We start from the raw sequence: 21,406 nt of genomic DNA on the forward strand, positions 1-21,406 counted from the left end.
GCCTCGGGGAATCGCCGTCCCGCCTCCGGGCGAGCAGAGCCCCGCCCCGCGCACCGCCCGGGCCCGCCCACGGTCAAGATGGTCCCTGGTCCCGCCCGCGCGCCACTCTGCAGGGACCGCGATCCCGGGCCAGCTTCCGACGATGGAGAGGAGGGCTCGGAGCTCCTCCAGAGAGGCCCGCGGGAGAGGCGCCGGATCCCCCCACAGGGAGAACAGGAGGGCGAAGACCGAGAGGGGCGGCGGTGGCCGTGGGCGCCGGGACGCCGGGCGGGAGCGGGCGGGGAGCCGGGGGGAGCCCCCAGCGCCCGCAGCCACCGTGGTGGACGTGGATGAGGTCCGCGGCTCCGGTGAGGAGGGCACCGAGGTGGCGGCGCTGCTGGAGAGCGAGCGGCCCGAGGAAGGTAGGGGAGGACGGGGGATATGGGCAGGGAGGTGGGGGGGTGTCTCTCCAGGTGGTACCACGGGATGTCACATCAAGTGGAACGAGTCATGGCACCGAGAGCCACCGACGCCAGAGCAACCTCCTGGTCCTGCTCAGATTCCCAGGGAATGAAAGGCCTAAATTGGTTAGGACCCACCAACCCTCCACCAAGTGGTGGGGACCAAAATACATAAGAAATACAAATAACATCAACTGAATACCGTTGGTCTTAGAGGCCAGCCATGGATGGGAAGCGGAGGGGAGTGTGGTCCAGGTTGGGCACCAGTGAACATGGCAAAGGAATGTGCAGCTGGTTTTCGTGGCTAATGAGTATATGGGCACCTAATTTAAGTGAAGACATTCTTGAGTTGGTGGTTCTATGCGACTATGTAGCTTATTATTCTCTCCTCATCCCCAGTCTTACCTAAAAGTATTTTAAACTTTCTTTGGGATGATCATTTGACAGCAGAGCCAAGGAGAGAAGAGTCAGACCTGGATTCCAACTCAGCTAACGAGCCATGTGATCAGAGGCAGGGCCTTAACCACCTAAGCACCAAGGATAACAATAATATAGGTACCTTCGAGGAAAGAGGTGAGGGTACAAGGAGATATGCCATCCAAAGCACTTTGCACAAAGCTTGGAGCAGAGAATATACCAAATTTGCACAGATTCCTTGCAAGAGAGAGGAAAGTTAGACTGAAGGAGGGAATCATAGGGAAATAGATATTTTTGGCTTCTGGGGGTGAAGCCACTCTTAGGAACAAATATATCTGCTTCCAGTCCTTTTCATAATGAATGGAAGAGAAAAAAATCATTACACCTTCAGTGTAGAATGACAAGGGTCTAGAGGATAGTAAATAAGGAATAGTGTGTTGTATTGCTTCCTGCTGGCAATGAAATTTTAACATAATTTCCTGATTACCAGCAAAACAGTGTATGCTGGAACGTTGAAAGCTATGACTTATGAAAGATTCCTGCAGCTGGGATGCAGTTTATACGGACCGTGTTAATGCTGTTTTGCCCAACTGAGCCCTTTCATCAGTCAGAAACTTCTGGTCATTAAAGGTTTGTTGGGTCAATGCCACAGTATGGATGAGGTTAGAGGTAAGTATTATGCCTCAGACCATATTGGCAGGATAGGCAAGGGAGAAAGCCCCCGCCCCCTGCCCCGTATGGAGTTTTAACTCTGTGTCAGGCACACACTGGGTATTTTACTGAGTATTATCATTCCCATATCACTGATGAGGAAGCATGGTGAGAAATTAAATAACTTGCCAAAAACCTACAGCTGGGAAGTGGAGGAGCCAGAATTCCAGAGTAAGGTGGTCTGACTGAAAAGCCCATCCTTGCGTGGTACCACTCCTGCTTTGTGGTCGTGGTCCCGGCACTGCCACCAACCGGCTATGTGGCCTCAGGCAAGTAACGTCGCCTTCGTGGGCTTCACTCAGTTTCTCCAGCTATTAAATGACTGGAGCCCAAGACTCCAAGCAATAGATGAGAAGTCTCACTGAAGGTGAGTCGGCCTTGCTGAGCCCTTGTCTGAACTTTCTGTGGCTTCCAGGGGACAGGGAGCAAGAGAAACAACATCCCCTTCTCACCTAGAACCACACTCCCATGGCCAGGCTGCTCCGGACGTGAGTAGAGCTTCACCTTACCGAAATGTTGGAGATTCTTAGATTATGTCATATCTAAGGCTCCTTCTGCCTTAACATTTAATATTTCACCATTCACTTAAACCAAATTGAGTATACAAGGAACTCATTCCAACAGAATGATATTTTGTGAGTAAAGCTATAAGCTAGATTTGGAATGTAACTGTTAGTTTTCTGTTCACATCCCTAACTACTGTAGGAAGGCGTTTTGAGGCCTTCCTTCCCTTCTAAGATGTTATTTTGCCTGTATGTACTTTTATTTATTTTTACTTGCACGGTTACCACTGGCAAATGAAATATATTTATAAACTAATTAAACATGGCAATAACACCCTTACTGCCCCTAAGAAAGAATGCTGTAGAAACTAATATGATGTTGCTAGAGTAGCGTTTCCCAAAATAGATTGCAAAGGAAATAAATTTTATAGAACATGAATTTCCTTGGAGAAAACTTGCCTGGCCAAATGTTTGGGAAATCCTAGGTTAAACAAAGCTAAGAATGCTTCTTTACTGCAGGGACACTCGTAGCTTCAGTATGCAGGTGAACACTGGGATACAGTACACAGTATTTCCTAAACTTGTTTAGCCAGGGAACTCTTGGTTTGTGGGGCACCCTGTGGGATTAGTGTTCCATGGGACAGACCTGGGGAACTATGTGCTATAGCATTTAGTGCCGACACTAGTTTTGTGCTAGTATAGATTTGCATCTGTTTTCTTCAAGTGATCAATTTGGTGATGACCTTTCCAACTATTTTACAGGCGTGGAAATCAAATATTCAAGCCTACCGATTCATTGTCCTCTTTTTTCCATCCCTCAAAAATAGACTTTTCACCCTTCCTAATGATTAGTCACCTTCTAGTCCTCTACGAGGTTTTTAAACTCACAAATCATATCCCTTCGGCCAGTGTCACGGTACCTTGGAGATTAAAATTCTTGAGATTTCCATAACTATTACATTTAACTAATTTTCACTCTCCACTTCTTCAGTCTTATGATTCAACAAATATTTATGGAGCACCTATGTTGTGTCAGACACTATTGTAGGCCCTGAGGATACAATGTAACCAAGACAAGGCCCCAAGAAGCTTGTGTTCTTGAGATTAACTTTCCCTCATACATTTTCCTTTATCACCCAAGTAACCCGGATGTTCTGCAGTCCAGTTCATCATTACTTTGGTAACGACTGTCTGGAGATCCACACCCTGATCCAAAGAAGGGACTCCAATGGAGGAATCCGGACATTTGGGGCAGGAGTGGAGGGGGAAGTAAGCTCAGGGAAGATGAGCCTTTGCACTGGACCAGAGGTCCGGTCTCCTCGGATTCAACACGTGGTACACGAGAAGCACACTTCAGTACTTTTTGTACATCTATGCCATTTCATACATCGATACTATGAAAAATGTCTCATGAGAGTGCTGGTATGAGATTCTATGAGATAGTGTTATGTCTATATAACAGATATAGCATAGTTAGCCTCCCCATTGCATAGATGAGAAATCAGGTTCAGAAAGATCACGTGCCTTGCTTAAGGTCATTTGACAGAAAATGGTGGAGCCAGAACTCGAACGCAGACCTTCCGCCCAGATTCTGTACTTATTTGAGGCAACCCCCGCCCCTTTCCGGGAATCTTCTCCACCTTCCACAGGCCCGCATAGCCCTTCACAGACACGCCCTATCATGGGAACTGACCACTGACATCCACCTCACTCTAAATTTCCAGCAAAGTCTGCCCTGCCCCTAATACCAAGGACTGACCAACAAGTGCTAGTCAGTGAGTATGGTAAAGTTCTAATATAATTATTCCCTGACTTTTTTTTAGGTACCAAGTCTTCAGGTTTAGGGGCCTGTGAATGGCTTCTCGTCCTCACATCCCTGCTCTTCGTCATTGTGACCTTCCCTTTTTCTATCTGGTTCTGCATAAAGGTGAGATTCCGTGAGGACCCAATACGTAATCTCCCGGTGCCTCTCACTGACCACACGTCCACGTTTCTGCGGTTTGGTATGTGCCATCTGCTCTGCATAGAATGGCCTTCCGCCCACTTGTCTGCCAGGAGAGCTCTTACTCCTTTCAGACCTTGCTCAAATGTAACTGCGAAGCCTTCCCGGACTCCCCAAGACTGTCATTTCCTTCCCGGTGCTCTCGTGTCTCTCTGCTTTCACATCCATTCTAGCACTTAGCACGTGTATAATCTTTGTTGGCACCCAGTCTCTCCCGTTAGACTGAGAGCCCTCAGGTCAGGGGCTCTGTCTAGGTCATCTGCACTCTGCGACACAAAGATCAACCCAGAATAGATCATGATGTCCACTTCTGGCACTTCCAGGAAACTTCTCAGGCAGCTTCTGTACTATGAACGATGATTCTCTTTGGCCCACGTGCCTGTCCTCAAAGTAAATGAAGACCAAAGACCATGTCTATTCAGGAAGCACGTGCCAAGACAGGAACATAAGTGCAAGGGGTTTATTGGGAGGCATTTTCTATGAAAGACTAAGGGGAGAGAGAATAAGAGTAGGCAAAGAAAGCCTTCAGACAATGATGCGGTTCTGATACCTGTGCTGTAAGAAGTGAAGGGAGGATTGGACAGAAAGAGCCTCAGACTGTGGCACGGCCCCAAGGTAGTGTTGGCCTGAAAGGGAACTCCAGAGCTAAGTTTGCTTCATGATGGGCAGAAACAGCCAGGCCCTAAGACCCCTGCCATTGTTACCAGTGTCTGGAGCTGCTGGGGAAGAGCATGTCCTTGGCTGGAATGCTACACGTGCTGCTGGGGCCATTGCTGATTATACTCCTCACGTTAAGACCTTCTCTTCCTCCTTCTCTTCCGCTTCCTCTCTCTTCCGGAAAGGGTGTTGAATATTGTCCCACACCTTTTCTGCACCCATTGAGATGATCACGTGGTATTTGCCCTTTATTCCATTGATACGGTGTATTACATTCACTGAATTTTGAATGTTATATCAACTGCGTATTCCTAACATAAATCCCACGTGGTTGTTGTGTAAAATCCTTTTCACCGGTTTCTGGATTCAGGCTGCTGGCAGTTTGTTGAGGATTTCACATCTATGTTCATAGGAGATACTGGTCTGCAGTTTTCTTTTCCTGTGATGTCTCACTCTTGTTTTGGGACCAGGACAACACTGGCCTCAGAGAATGAGTTGGACATATTTTCCTCCTCTTCTGTTTTTGGGGAGAATCTGTGAAGAACTGATACTACTTCCTTGTCAAATGGATGACACAATTTACCAGTGAAGCTTCTGGTCCTGGACTTTATGAGAAATTTTAAAACTACTAATTCAGTCGTTTACTTCTAGGTCTTTTCAGGTTTCTTTTTTCTCAAGTCAGTTTTGGTCACTGTGTCTATATAGGAATTTGTCCATTTCACCTCAATTATCTAATTTGGGGCATATAGTTGTTCATAGTATTTTCTTTTATAATCTTTTTTTTTTCCCCCTATAAGGACCGAAGTGATGTTCCTGTCATTCCTTTTCATTCCTGTTTTTGGAAATTTGAGTCTTCTTTTTTTTCTTCGTCAGGTTAGCTAAATATTTGACAATGTTGTTGATCTTTTCGAAGAACCAACTTTTGGCTTAGTTGATTTTCTCTATTGGTTTTCTAATTTCAATTGCATTTATTTCCACTCTAATCTTCGTTATTTTCTTCTTTGTGCTTTTTTTAGGTTTAGTTTGCTCTTCTATTTCCAGTGTCTTAAGGTAGACAATTAGGGTTTTATTTTGAGATATTTCTTCTTTTTTATTATAGGCATCTACAGCTGTAAATTTTCCTCTCAGCGCTGCTTTAGCTGCATCCCATATGTTTTGGTATCTTGTGTTATTGTTTTCACTCAGTCAAAATATTTTCTAATTTCTCTTTTGAGTTCTTCTTTGATCCATTGGTTATTTTAGAGTGTGTTGTTCAACTTCTATATATTTGCAAACTCCCCAAATTTCTTTTTAATGATTTCTAACTTCATTCCTTTGTAGTCAGATAATATACTTTGTGTGTAATTTCAGTAGTTTTAAATTTATCGAGGTTTATTTTATGGCTAGCATTTAGTCTATCCTCGTGAGATTTCCTGCATTCTTGAGAAGAAAGCATACTTCGCTGTTGTTGGGTGGAGTTGTGTGTCAGCATCTGTTAGGTCTAATTTGTGTATCGTGTTGTTCAAGTCTCGTTTCCTTTTTTGTCTTCTGTCTAGTTGTTCTGTCCATGATTGAAAGTGGAATATTAAAGGGGTGCCTCGGTGGCTCATTTGGTTAAGTGTCCGACTTCGGTTACAGTCATGATCTCACGGTTCATGAGTTCGAGCCCCATATCAGGCTCTGCACTGTCAGTGCAGAGCCTGATTGGGATTCTCTCACTCTCCCTCTCTTTCTGTGCCCCTCCTCTACTTGCTCACACTCTTTCTGTCTCTCTCAAAATAAATTAATAAACTTAAAAAAAAGGGAAGTGGAATATTAAAATCTCCAACTATTAGGGTTGCTTGAATTGTCTATTTCTGTTTTCAGTTCTCTTGGTGTTTGCTTCTTATATTTTAGATCTCTGTTTTTAGGTGCATACATGTTTATCATTGTTATACTTTCCTAATGCATCAACCCTTTTATTGTTATGTAGTGTCCCTCTTTATCACCTATAACATTTTTGTGTTTGTTTTAAATTCCATTTTGTCTGGTATCAGTATAGCTGCTTCTGCTTTCTTTTGGTTGCTGTTTGTGTGGTATGTCTTTCCTATCCTTTTGCTTTCCATCTACGTGTAACGTTTAATCCAAAATGTGTCTTCTATAGACAGCAGATAGTGGGTAGCAGGTTCTTTTGAAGGGGGATCTGAGCACCTGTATGACTGCCATAGAGTCCAACACTAACTCAGCCACGCATTGTGGCAAAGGCTCTCAGGTCCGGCCACTTAAGATGGTAAACCCTAAAAGCCAATTAAGAAGAGCATACTGAAGCAGAATGAGGTATTACATTTGAGCAAGGTCTTGAAGGAGTGAGACTCCTCTTCGTCTCTAGGAAGAATTTGTTTCTTCCAATAAAAGCAGAAAAGAAATAAGTAATGCTAGAGAGCCAAGAAATTGTGGGTGCCTGGGGCCTGCTCTGGAAACCAAATCTAGACATTCATTCTCATTCGTTGTTTCACCAAGCAAGGCAGCGTTCAGGCACAGGAGCTATAAGACTCAGCAGGATCAACAAGATATGGTTCTTGACCCCAAGGGACTTATAGTGGGGTAGTGGAGCCTGTTACCCTAAGAAGCACACTACAACATGTGTTACTTTTGGTCTCTTTGTTACATTTTAATAATTGACTATTTTATTTTGAGAGACACAGAGACAGTGCAAATGGGGCAGGAACAGAGAGAGAGTGAGAGAGAATCCCACGGAGGCTCTGCGCTGCCAGCACAGAACCTGACGTGGGGCTTGAACTCATGAACTCTGAGATCATGACCTGAGCTGAAACCAAGAGTTGAACGCTTAACAGAATGAGCCACCCAGCACCCCTCGGTGGAGCTTTCTAAAGCGGAAAGAGAATGAAGAACGAAAATAGATATGGCTCAGTCACAAATAATCATTTGTTCATTCAACAGTTCACAGGTGGGGGCATATATACAAAACAACAGACCATGTAAGCTAATGATAAGCAAGCATTAGAACCCAAATCTTGATACTGGGCGAGAAAATGAAGTTTATTTTTGAAGTAGTGTTCATTAATTTTCCTGTCTCTCTTCTAATACACAGACATTTCTACACAGAGAATCTCCCCTTTTGCCATTTACAAAATAACTACACATTTCCAGGGTGCACTTAATTTTTCTAGATACATCACCAATGAGAATAGACAAATTAAAAGTCAATTGAATGACTTTGAAGCAACCTCAGAAAAATTGCAGTTTGAAACAAAATATCACAAGTGGTATTAAAATATACCCTCTCTATTAAATAGCTAATGCGTGATACATATAAAAGCTAATAATGCAGAAGTCCCAGGAAAATACAAGATAAAACATGCTGTGATTTTCTTGACTTAGATATGTTGGACATAGTAGAAGTATTTTTTTAAATAATCATGACTCTTTAAACAAAATTCTGTTCATGGGTTCAAAAAAATAACATGTTTCTGAAATTCTACACTTGCTAAGTGTAGATTTTGGAAATGTAAATATTAATAGAAATTTCTTCTTGGTTCTCAGAACTAAAGTTTTCTGATATTTAGGATCACTCTCTTGCCAAGGCCTTTTGAAGACTTTATTTTTCTTTCTTGGAATGTTTCAAAAGTATAATCTTTCCCTTTAGGTTGTACAGGAGTATGAGAGAGTAATAATATTCCGACTGGGACATCTACTTCCTGGAAGAGCCAAAGGCCCTGGTACGAAACACATTTTTATCCCCCATTGACTTGCCAGTTTCTTCAATCCATGCATATTTGTCATATGGACCCCAGATTATATGAAATAACTTGATCCATGGTATTTGCATTTTCTAATCTTTTTAAAGTCTTTAAGTTTATTTATTTTGAGAGAGAGAGCAGGTGAGGGGCAGTGAGGAAGAAAGAGAGAATCCAAGCAGGCTCTGTGACATCAGCACAGAGCCCAATGTGGGGCTCAAACTCAAGAGCCGTAAGATCATGACCTGAACCAAAACTAGGAGCTGGATGCTTAGCCGACTGAGCCACCCAGGCACCCCTCTGTTATTTGTAGCACAGGTTATGAAAGATTAGTCAGAGAGCATTACCACCAGGTCACAGTGACCAAGAGAGAGGATGGGTACAGAAAGTCAAATGCCAGGGCCAGGCTGGCTGGAGTAGCTAGTAGGCTTAGGGCCCATGGCTGGGCACTGGTTTGAGCAGAACGTGTATTTGGTTAGAGTGCTGTCAATTCTCAGAGCAAAGCTGAGCTAGTTCAGAATCTAGGGGTCAGACCAAACCATGGGAGATAGGCAAAGTCTAGCATCCAAGTGGAAAATTGGCCTTTGGTTCATGGAACTTAGAAAACATAGACTGAGCACCTCCTGTGTTTTAGATACTATATAACTACCAGGGAGATGGGGGCACCTGGGTGGCTCAGTTGGTTAAGCGGCAGGCTTTGGCTCAGGTCATGATCTCACTGTTCCGTGAGTTTGAGCCTGCATCAGGCTCTGTGCTGACAGCTCAGAGCCTGGATCCTGCTTCAGATTCTGTGTCTCCCTCTCTCTCTGCCCCTCCCCGACTCATTCATTTCCTCTCTCTCTCTCTCTCTCTCTCTCTCAAATAAATAAACATTTAAAAAAAAAAAAAAAACTACCAGGGAGATGAAGGTGGATAAATGAGACATGGTTTCTGATCTCTAGGACCTTACAGTTTAGTAGAGTTGCTCTCCAGAGGTCCAAGCTGATTATGGTGCACAGATAGAAGCATGGTTAGTCTATAAAGTCTAGTCATTGGGGTTTAGAGATCCAAGCCAGCCAGGGAGTCATAGGAAGGAACAAAGTCCCACTGTGCATATATTGGAAAGGGTCCAAGTGCTAAGCCAGGAAAACAGAAACAGCAGAGAAGAGAGACTAGACTAGAGGACACAAATCAGAGTTTGACGATTCAGGACAAGCAGATGGGTCTACATAAAAGTAGAACCAGACCCTGTAGCCTAGGACAGCGACCATCTTGTTCTGGTTCTAATTGTCGGCCTCCTTCTTTATTGGGGCTAGAAAGGGCCAGTAGCTGGGCTGCTCCTCAGAGAGGTCCTGGGCTCTGTGAGGTGCTCCTGGCTCCAGTAAGGCTTTGGCGATTGCTGGAGCCCACATTGCCCACTGGCTCTCAGAAAATCTCGATAAATCAATCTAAAACTATTTATGGCCCATTAACCCTGTACATTACATTAAGTACATAAGGAATAATGAGCCAACTCAATGGCTGGTATCATGATATTGCTATTGTGCTACCTCGGGGGCTCACATTTTAAGAAGTACCACAGGGAGTTTGCTGGCTCTAAAGTTTGTCATCTTGGTACGTGCATGCATTCAAAAATAATTTTACAGAGCACCTAAAAGTCACTACATCAGGCACTAAAGCTAGTAATAGTGCATAAGACACTCTTGCTAGGGAGTTCAAATCTAGGGAAGAGGACAGACATGTTACTCAAGATCTGGAGGGGTCAGCACCATGACCGAGGTAACCATACAGCCCATTTTGCTGGGGTTAATCCCTGTTAATGCCAGTTTCCTGGAGTACATTGTAACAGTGCTCTCCTTTCATCCTCAGAAGTGTCCTAGATTGAACAAAAAAATTTATATGGTCACCTTAGCAACCACAAACACATTATAGGGGTGGAGGTGGGATTGCCCGATGATCTGTGTGTATTTGGAGGCTAAGAAAAACAATGCAATATGCAACCTGACACCAAAGAGGTGAACCCCAAGCAGTCTCCCTACTGACGATTCACCTGTTAATTTCCCTGCCCCCTCTTCTAGGCCTTTTCTTCTTTCTGCCCTGCCTGGATACCTACCACAAGGTCGACCTTCGTCTCCAAACCTTGGAGATACCCTTTCATGAGGTAAGCCAAATCACGGATTTTGCTTTCTTTCTACATTTCATATGGCTGAGCTACCAGGTCTGATCCAAGGCAAAATAATATTTAAGCTCAAAAGTAGAAAAGGAAAGATATGGACTATATCAAATTAAGAACTTCTGTGTTTCAAAGGACATGATCAAAAGAATGAATAGGTAATCTATGGAATGGAAGAAAATATTTGCAAATAATGTACCTGATAATATTGAGAATATATAAAGAAATCTTATAACTCAACAAGAAAGGAAACTCAATTAAAAATGGGCAAAGGAGCAAAGGACTTTGTGATGGTTAATTTTACGTGTTGGCTTAGCTAAGCTATGGCACCCAAGCTTGGTCAAACATATCTGAGTATTGTTGTGAAGGTATTTTTTAGATAAGGCTAATATTTAAATCAGTAGATTTTGAGTAGATTACCTTCCATAATGTAGGTGGGCCTCATCCAATGAGTTGAAGGCCATAAGACCAACCTCCCATTGGGAGGAGGGAATTCTGCCAGCAGACTGCTCTCAGCCTCGAGCTGCAACGTCGCTCTTTCTTGGGTCTTCAGCCTATTGGCCTGCCCTGAAGATTTTGGACTAATCAGCCTCTACAATTGTGTAAGCCAATTACTGTTTTTCCCTCTCTCTCTCTCTCTCTCTCTCTCTCACACACACACACACACACACACACACCCTAATGATTTAATGATTCTATTTCTCTGGAGAGCCCTAACTAATACAGACTTGAACAGATATTTCTCCAAAGAAGATACACAAATGGCCAACAAACACATGAACAGATGCTCAACAGACTAATCATTAGAGAAAGGCAAATCAAAACCACAATGAGATACCACCTCACACCTGTTGGAATCACTACTATAAAAACAAACAATAACAGCAGCAACAAAATAACAAGGGTTAGCAAAGATGTAGAGAAATTGTGTTGTGCACTGTTTGTGGGAAAGTAAAATGGTGCAGCTGCTATAGAAAACAATTCCTCAAAAAATCAAAAATAGAATTAACCATTTGATCCAGCAACTCCACTTCTGGGTACATACCCCAAAGAATTGAAAGCGAGGTCTTGAAGACATATTTGCATCCCTATGTTCATGGCAGCATTATTCGCAATAGCCAAAGATGAAAATAACCCTAGTGTCCACTGATGACTGACTGGAAAACAAAATGTGGTACATACAATGGAATATTATACAGCCTTTAAAAGGAAGGAAATTCTGACATATGCTACATCATGGATGAACCTTCAGATCATTGAGCTAAGTGAATTAAGCCATCACAAAAAGACAAATATTCTTAGGATTACATTTATATGAGGTACCTAGAGTAGTCAGATTCATAGAGACAGAAGGTAGAATGGTGGTTGAAGAGGTTGGGGGAAAGGAGTGGGGAGTTGTTTAATGGATTTCACTTCTGCAAGATAAAAGAGAGTTCTGGAGACTGGTTGTACCACAATGTGACTTGTATAACATACTACTACTGAATTGTATGCTTAAAAATGGTTAAAAGAGAGGGGGCACCTGGGTGGCTCAGTCGGTTGGGCATTTGTTGATTTCAGCTCGGGTCATGACCCTGGGGTCATGGGATTGAGCCCTGCATTGGGTTCCATGCTGGGTATGGAGCCTGCTTGAGAATCTCTTCCTCACTCTCTGTCTCTCTGTCTCCCCTCTACCCCTCTCCCCAGCTCACACTCTCTCTCCCTAAAAAAAAAAAAAAAAAAAAAAAAAAAAGTTAAAATGGTAAATTGGATGTTACATGTATTTTGCCACAATTAAAAACTAAAAGTAAATATCCAGATTTTTGTATTAGTAATTTAGATTTGTGAACTTTTCCTAAATTGTCTCCCACTTTCCATTTGAAGTTCTTTCTCATTCCATCTTTTGGTAAATACAAATAATACATAAATTTTTAAGAGGCTTATATTTGGATAATTAAAGGTAAAAAGGGAAGAAATAAAACTTACCCCTAATCCTATATATATCATATATATACACATACATGGTATATATATGTATATATATATACATATTTATATTTATATCCTACACATATCTAAATTCTTTTTTCTAATGTTTATCCATTTATTTTGAGAGAGAGAAAATCCCAAGCAGGCTCTGCACTGTCAGCACAGAGTCTGATGTGGGGCTGGATCCCATGAACCCAGTTATGACCTGAGCCGAAATCAAGAGTTGGACGCTTAACCAACTAAGCCACTCAGGTGCCCCATCCTATATATACCTATAGGTATTGTTATTTTTGAGTGTACCTTTTCAGATTTTTCTATGTGTGTTGTTATATTTACAGACAGGTATACATACCATACTGCTTCATAACATGCCTTTTTCACTCAACACTGTTGTGATCACGTTTGCATATATTAGCTATGTTTCTACTCCTTTGTGTTCAGTGGACACATAGCATATGGATGCAACACAATTCCCAATTCCCTATGGTGACTATTTAGTTCTAATTTTTTATGATAATAAGCAACTCTGTGAATGACATCTTTGCAGCTAAATCCTTAAAATATGTCCTTGTGGTAAGCGTCTAAGACGGAAATGTTGAGAATGTGCAGCGTTTAGGGCTCTTGGTGTGCATCGCAAGTCTGCCCTCTAGCGTTCGTACTCCCAGCAAGCAACTCATCTGAGTGCTCGTTTCCCAGAACGTGCTTCTCTTTCAGCATCAGGGTTCTTTCGGCCTCAGGTTAAAAAGGTCTGGTATACAATTAACTGGATGTTTTCGCCTAAGAAAAGTATTCCTGATATTTTTACAAAGCCATTTACAACAGGATTCCTTTAAATTGTGAGTTCTTTATTGTATTTAATAAAAACTCTGTAATCTTCAAAAACACATCTATTTTGAATAAAGCGTGGGCCAATGACTTTTTTTTTTCTTGCTATAATCTTACTGAGAAGCTTTCCTTTGAACACATTTAGCTTCTCTATCCCCACCTGGGAAAGGAGCCCTAACATAAGGCCTGTTATCCAAACTCTTTTTTCTGCCCAGGTTGTGACCAAAGACATGTTTATAATGGAGATAGATGCCATCTGCTACTACCGAATGGAAAATGCCTCTCTTCTCCTGAGCAGTCTTGCTCACGTGTCCAAAGCTGTCCAGTTTCTTGTGCAAACCACCATGAAGCGTCTCCTAGCACATCGCTCCCTCACTGAGATTCTTCTAGAGAGGAAGAGCATTGCCCAAGATATAAAGGTACTTAGATAAATTTAACATCAAGTATGTTGAAATAGCTCTTTTATTCATTTCTTCGTTAGCCACTTATTGAAGCACGTGCTATGGAAGCATGTGCCAGACCTTCACTGCTAAGCTGACCGCTAAGGAAGAGGCCGCCAAATTTGACCCTGAGTCAATCTGGTGATGACTAGTCAGTCGCTGCCATAGGTTCTGCTCTTAACCCTGCCCCAGTGGTTAAGAAGTGCCCACATAGCACCAAGTGTGGGAGTGAGAGCTGACAGGGATGGCGGGGCTGGACAGGACAGGGTGGTGGTTATACAGAGATGGTCAGGAATGGTTCCTGGGAGCTTACGGCCTAGTTGGGAAAACAGCAAAGTTAAATAGTAAGTTCAGATAAGACTTTCAGATCCAAAGAGGTAAGATGTCACAGACCCTTAGTGGTTAATCTCCCGACCAGTCATCTGCATTTAATTGATTGGGGATTAGGGCAGGAATTGGGGAGCAAGAACCACCTCACAAGCAGCCCCATCCAGCCCGCAGACAGCACAGCACGCTCAGCAAACGCGCCCGCGGCCAGGCTGGACATCTTTGATTCTTACCGAGACGAGTTGGCAAAGGTGTTGAGAGTGAAAACAAAGCAGGATTCCGGGCAGCCGGCCAGCCACATGGCAGTTACGACCAGTGAGGGACCCTGTCATTGAGGCCTTGAGCCCATGATTGAGTTAGGGGGGTACGAACGTTGTCTAGTCGAACGGAGGACCTCCAACAGCAGGGCCTCAGGGTCAAAGGCGTTGGTAACGATTGCGTCTGATGGGCCCTGAGCGGTCACTAATCTTAGAAGGTGAAGTACCCAGGTGTCTGTGATTTGTCCAACTTGTTACTCATAAAACTGAGATTAGCATCTTGGTGGAAAAGGGGAAAATTCAGAAAACAAGAGAACCAAAAAAGAAAAAAGTTAGAATAAGAAGAACACAGGTAGTTGCTGCTCTGGGATTTCAAAACCACTCTAGCATGGGGGCGCCGGGGGGGCTCCATCAGTTGAGTGTCCACTCTTGATTTCGGCTCAGGTCATGGTCTCACAGTTCATGGTATCGAGTCCCCCCGTCGGGCTCTACGTGACATCATAGAGCCTGCTTGGGATTCTCTCTCTCTGCCTCTATCTGCCCCTCATCCGCGATCACTCACACTCTCTCTCTCTCTCTCTCTCAAAAATGAACATTTAAAAAAAATAAAATAAAACCACTCCAGCGTGTTCCCCCTCGTCCCCCTCAGCCTTTCTTCCTATTCATCCCTCCCCTCTAAAGGGTAAAGGAAAGGGTCCAGACTCTGGACACACAAGCTTGCCTTTGTTACACTGAATTTTTATGTATTCACATATTTGTCTTCCTGGATTATGGACTCCATAAGGGCAGGGGTCATATTTTATTCGTCTCTCTGTTCTCAGCACCTGTCACCGGGCTTGTCCCACAGCAGTCAGATAGTGTGCTTTGGATGAGTGAATGAGTGACCCCACTGTTACTCCCTCTACTCCACCTGGGCAGCTAACCCCGTGCACTTGGCGCCTGGCCCGCATGCAACACTTCATACTTGCACGCCTCCTCTTGGGCTGCTTCCCTTCTCCCCGCAGGCAAAACCCTCTTTGTCCTTTAAGACGCCACCTCCTCTTTTCAACATCCCTTCCTCTCATCACCCCAACCCTCCCCCCGCAGATTAGCCAGCCTCCTCAGGGCCCTCCATGCACGAAGCTAGCTGACTGTGTAGCCACTAAGAAATCATCAGAAATCATTTAAAAGGAAAAGTGTGGGTCCACATGCGGAGCTCCGTCCCCTCCCCTCCTTTCCAGAGCCCACAGTTGCCTTTCTCCTGCCTTGTGGGTCTGGGAAGTGGGTGCCACTGGCGGGAAAGAGGCACCTGTATTTAAATGACAGCCATTTGGGAGACAGTAGACTCTGGTTTCTCTAATAGATGCATCTTAAAACAGATTTTAACAACTACACCATCTGTACCGGTTTCCCACGGCTTCTGTAACAAATTACCACAAACTCAGGGACTTCAAATGATGCCGGTCTAGTCTGTTACACTTCCGAAGGCCAGAAGTGCCAGATCAGCTTCACTGGGGCCAAAGTCAAGGTGTCAGTCAGCAGGGCCACTTCCTTCTGGAAGTTCTGAGGGGAGAATTCGTTTCCTTGCATTTTCCAGCTTCTCTCAGCCCCCTCTCCCCCACCTTCCCCGGCTTGCGGCCCCTTCCTCCGTGTTCACAACCCATCACTCCAATCTCTGCCCCCAGAATCACGTCACCTTCTCCTCTCCTGTAGTCACACCTCCCTCTGCTTTCCTCTTAACAGGACACTTGTGACTGCATTTGGGGCCCACTGGGAAGACCCAAGATACTCTCCCCATTTTCAGATCCTCTAACTTAATCCCATCTGCAAGGGCTCTTCTGGGGTAACATTCACAGGCTCTGGGCATTAGGACACGGTTGTCTTTGGAAGCCACTATTCAGCCTACCACACCATCTTTAATTCCACAAATAATTTGTTGAGTGGCACCGTGCAAAGTTAAGCAACTCTTTGCAAGGTACGGCAATGCTAACACAAAAGTCCTTTCAGAGGAAATGTACTTCCTCAGTACAGAACAAGGGCCATGAGGGCGTAGAGGTGCTCCCCTCACCTGGAGGTTCTCACTGACATCTCAACTCTTCCCTCCACAGGTGGCCTTGGATTCAGTGACCTGTATCTGGGGAATCAAAGTGGAGAGAACAGAAATGTGGGTAGGAAATTAACCAGGAAAGATAATATGATAAAAGGAAATGTGTTGGGGTTTTTTTTTAATAATTTCAAAAATTATTTTCAGTGAGTTGAGTATTATTGCCACATTAGCATAAATTTGGAAAAAGGAAAAAATTACCCAGTACTCATAGCCATAACAGAACCACTGTAACATTTAGGCAAATTCCTTTCATGGATTAAAAAAAATTTTTTTGAGATAAAATTCACATAACATAAAAATGGACCATTATAACCGTTTTAAAGTACAATCAAGAGTTTTATTATTTTCACAGAGTGGTGTAACCATCACTACCATCTAATTCCAGAATATTTTCATCAGCCCAAAGAGAAAGCCCACACCCATTAGGCAGGAACCCCTCACTGCTCACTTACCCCCTCAGCCTGACAGCACAGGTCTCCTCTCTATTTGGCGGTCCTGGACATTTCATGCAAAGGTAGTCATATATTATATGGCCCTTTGCGTTTGGCTTCTTTCACTTAACATATTGTTTTTAAGGTTCCTCCATGGTGAAGCGGGTATCAGCACGTCATTCCTTTTTATGGTCAGATAATCCTCCACATCTGGCTTATCTACTCATTCAGTCACAGACATTTGGGTTGTCTCCACTTTAGGACTATTATGAACAACACTGCAGTGACCGCTCAGGTGCAAGTTTTTGTGCAAACACGTTTTCAGATACAACCAGGAATAGAATTACTGGACCGTACGGTCACTCTGTGTTTAACTTTGCCTGGAACTGCCAAATTGTTTTCTGTGTGATTTTCATAGTTTCAGATAGGGTAAAAATACAATTTTGTATCTTTTATGTAATACATTAAGTATTACTCTTGTCTGGTCAGTTCTACTCTTTTCAAAATCAATTCCTTTATAAACTTAGATGAGTTCCCTTATTCTTAATAGTATGGCCCTTCAAGGCCGTGTTTTTTCTTAAAGGTTATGTGCTTTTTATCTTTTATTTATTTGAGAGAGAGCACGTGAGTGGAGGAGGGGCAGAGAGGGAGAGAATCCCAAGCAGGCTCCATGCTGTCAGCACAGAGCTCTACGTAGGGCTCAGTCTCACAAACCATGAGATCATGACCTGGGCCGAAATCAAGAGTCAGACACTTAACCGACCGAGCCACCCAGGTGCCCCAAGACTGTTTTCAGTATTCAAATTTAATAGCTGGGATTTAGCCTAAACTGTAAGTGGGAAAGATCGTAACAACCCATCAACCAAAAAACGTGTTCTACTTGTCGAGAAAAAGCCACAGCTCTACGGTAACATCAGCGACAACAGCAGTCTGCATTTGAGGCACTGACTTTTGAGATGCTCTCCCCCGCCACTGTCTACCTCAGAGTCTAGGGACAGCACACCCCATGGAGCGGTCCGAATTTGCTGCACAGGTGGCCAGCCTGTAGGAAGCCCCGGCTGCTGCAAGCAGTGCTGCATACCCACGTGCCCACTGTCTCTCTCTTCCAGTAAGGATGTGAGGCTGCCGGCCGGGCTCCAGCACTCACTGGCTATGGAAGCCGAAGCGCAGAGACAGGCCAGAGCGCGGGTGAGCCAGCGCCGCGCCCGCTCTCCAGGCCTGCTCCTGCAGAACATGTCCCCTTTGCTTCCTCACCTCCCATCCGTGCAGGAGCTGGGAGGACGCTGGCTTGTGCCCCCCACCCCACTCTATTAAAACCATCTCTCTTACGCCCTCTCTCTGAAGCTACTGGTAACAGTGACCACCTCCTCCTTCTGGAGTCTTGCCTTCCCTCTCCTTAAGGGCGTCTCTCCACCCTTCATCCCTCTTCTCTTGTGCTGCCGCCTTTCCCTAGGGAATGCCAGTCACCCGTCACCTCTATGTGAATGACACCAGACCTGTGTCCCTACCTCTGTGCGAGCTGTGCAGGGGTGACCGTGATGAGGGCCCGGTTCCCACAATGCCAGAGCCGAGGGAAGGCTGCGCGGCTCGCAGCCTCCACGCGGCCACGCCAGTGAGTGGCACAGATGTGGCTGCCGGCAGCTCCCGAGGACCGAGGTGGGGGTGGGGGGACGGGTGTCAGGAAAAGGAAAATGAGGACAGAAGGAGAGACAGACGTCTCTTAAAGAACAGAAAGCACGTGGAGAAAACCCTACCACAGAAGAGGTCAGTAACCCCAGAGTGTGGAGAGGAGGAGGAGGGAGGGAAGGAAGTGGTCCTCTGGGCAGAGTACCTTCCCGATCTCTGGGTCGTCCTCTTTGTCCATTGGACCGTGGCATTTGGATGGTGAGCTGGGTGCTTTTTCTTCTGAAATGCTTACCGTTCATTTTGCCCCAGTTAGGAGTCTCCCTTTCAGGCTTCCACGACCTTGCCTAGAATGCCGGCCAACTTTTTCTCAATGTGGCAAAATCCTACTAATCTTTCAAGGCCCAGCAGACACAACAACTCCCTCAACACTTCACTCTGCTTGTCAGGGCCCTTGACAGATTCTGCCCTAAATTACACCAGTAGTATCACCTGTCTCCCCTGGACCAGATCCTTGAGAAACAGGGCAGCCTGCTCTGTGCCTGACAGTGCCCGTCACCTACTAGGTGCTCCATGCTCCATGTTTGCTGAGGAACCCTGAATAGTGAGGAAAGCCTTGGAGGAACGAGGAGGAAAAGTCACTTTGCTTCTCTGCACATCCGTTCTCTAGGTGATCGCTGCGGAAGGGGAGAAGGCCGCCTCCGAGTCCCTGAGAACAGCAGCTGAGATCCTAGCGGGCACTCCGGCTGCCGCTCAGCTGCGATACCTCCACACGCTCCAGTCCTTGTCCACAGACAAACCTTCCACAGTGGTTTTGCCTTTGCCGTTTGACTTGCTAAATTTCCTGTCTTCTCCCAGCAACAGAGCTCAAGGAAGCCTCCCCTTACCAAATCCTTCCAGACCTGTTGAGCCACCAAATCCTAAAAAGAAAGACTCTCCCATGTTATAGGAAGAGCCAAGGGTAATGTGACTGGAAGGGGCCTGACTTATAACAGCCACATCCCTGAGTGAGGCACTCTGTCCTCACCTCCTGCCCTTTCTTTGGTTGCCATATGGAATGCCCTTGGAATGCACACAGTCACAATTCAGGAATCTGCATGAGAAGACAATGAGATGATGTAATGACAGAGAAACCATCTAACAGGTTTAGATGGATCATTTAATCAGAGTACTTATGGGAAAGAGCTTTAGCCAACATTCAACTTTGGAAAGAATTTTGCGTCTGTACAGGGCTGAATTTTGACTTCCGAAGATGTAGGTCAAATGTGCTCCGTAGCCCTTTCTACCTGCCCCTATTATTGTGTTCATCACACTTTACTGTAATCTTGTACTTAAGATTCAGGCTTCTCTCCAACCATACTATGAACTCCTATGAACTCCTCACAGGCACGTCTTGGTCATTTTCTCCCTGACCACACTCAACCTTGTATGTTCTACCCTATATTCACATCTAACCTTGATAATTGCACCATAGTGACACTTAAATGTTCCTGAGTAAAAGAAAAAAAATAAGATACACTTGGTCCGGATATAAAGTTTACACCTAATTAAAGAATTTAAAAGGATTTCTTTTTATGGAGTCTCCTTTAAAAAAAAAAAAAAGTTTATGGGTGGGGGGAGGTAGAGAGAGGGAGAGAGAGAATCCCAAGTAGGCTCCATGCTGTCAGTGCAGAGCCCATCATGGGGCTCAGTCTCATGAACCGTGAGATCATGACCTGAACAGAAACCAAGAGTCAGATGCTTACCTGACTGAGCCACCGAGGCACCCCTGGAGACCTGTTTAAAATAGAGGAATAGGGGTGCCTGGATAGATCAGTTGGTTAAGCATCCAACTTCATCTCAGGTCATGATCTCACAGTTCATGAATTTGAGCCCCGCGTCAGGCCGCATCGGGCTCTGTGCTGACAGCTCAGAGCCTGGAGCCTACTTTGGATTCTGTGTCTCCCTCTCTCTCTGCCCCTCCCCCATTCACTCTCTGTCTCTGTTTCTCTCTCTCAAAAATAAACAAACATTAAAAAAATTTTAATAAAAAAATAAAATAGAGAAATAAAAGGACAAAAGCATTTACCTGATAGATGTTGCTTCAAATCTGAAGAAGCATCTCTGTAAACATGGGGCTGATGTATTCTCAGTATAGAATTTACCAGCTTGCTTATTTCTCAAACAGCAATGACATTATGTGATCCATACATGCTCTGAAGTATTCTCTTCTAGTACAGATAATCTTAAATATGAATATATTCTTGTAAGTCTTAGTGTCCACTAACTCGTCTTACACAATTAGTGTAAGCTTCTCCTGTGTGCTTGTCTTACACAATTAGAAATATGTGGCTACAGAAAAGAATTAGCCAAGTAAATAAGAAAGCGTGCTGAGGTATATGGCAAACCCTCTAAAGACTTAAAAAAATCAATAATATTATAAAATCTTACACTACAAAAATACTATTAAAATCGTGCATGTTAGTAAAATGCTACTTATAATGGGAACTTCCATGTTGCTAGTACGGAAAGAAATGGTAACTATTTGGTGACTGCTCTGTCCTTCAGACCACCTGTTTCCTCTTCATGTTAATCCAAGGTTATTACTTTACCTTGGAGATGTGTTCCTGCCATCCCTGAGAACTTTAAACATTTTAGTAAACACACCTGTAAAGGGTTTTTGTTTATGAAGTTAGCCCATAAAACCCAACCGAGCATTATTTCACAGAGAAAATGTATCGTGAATAGAATAGGAATGGACCTAGAAATATGAAAATATGAATGAAATAGGAATGGACCTAGAAACTTTTATAGCATTTTGTCCATCGGGGACAGGCTGTTTCCCCACTATGTTTAAGTAACAGAAACAAGG

General features: G+C 44.2%; 1 protein-coding gene and 1 long non-coding RNA gene across 2 annotated transcripts; one reads left to right on the top strand and one right to left on the bottom strand.

The window, feature by feature from the left end:
* The first annotated feature begins 53 nt into the window (after positions 1 to 53).
* On the top strand, positions 54 to 20,120 carry NPHS2 (NPHS2 stomatin family member, podocin). The gene is made up of 9 exons (XM_019426516.2): positions 54 to 401; positions 3,895 to 3,998; positions 8,356 to 8,428; positions 10,504 to 10,586; positions 13,607 to 13,810; positions 16,503 to 16,558; positions 18,042 to 18,120; positions 19,226 to 19,775; positions 19,808 to 20,120. Exons 1-8 carry the CDS (start codon positions 143 to 145, stop codon positions 19,502 to 19,504), a joined length of 1,137 nt encoding a protein of 378 aa, XP_019282061.1. The 5' UTR covers positions 54 to 142; the 3' UTR covers positions 19,505 to 19,775; positions 19,808 to 20,120.
* LOC109253535 (uncharacterized) lies at positions 14,054 to 19,231 on the bottom strand. Its single transcript, XR_002074453.2, has 5 exons — positions 19,119 to 19,231; positions 16,463 to 16,528; positions 15,829 to 15,957; positions 14,392 to 14,694; positions 14,054 to 14,147 (listed from the first exon to the last, which is right to left on the bottom strand). It is a non-coding gene; the product is annotated as an uncharacterized LOC109253535 (long non-coding RNA).
* Positions 20,121 to 21,406: the final 1,286 nt, after the last annotated feature.

The sequence above is a fragment of the Panthera pardus genome, unplaced genomic scaffold, assembly GCF_024362965.1.
Source record: "Panthera pardus isolate Hobbes unplaced genomic scaffold, ASM2436296v1 HiC_scaffold_21, whole genome shotgun sequence".
Taxonomy (NCBI): domain Eukaryota; kingdom Metazoa; phylum Chordata; class Mammalia; order Carnivora; family Felidae; genus Panthera; species Panthera pardus.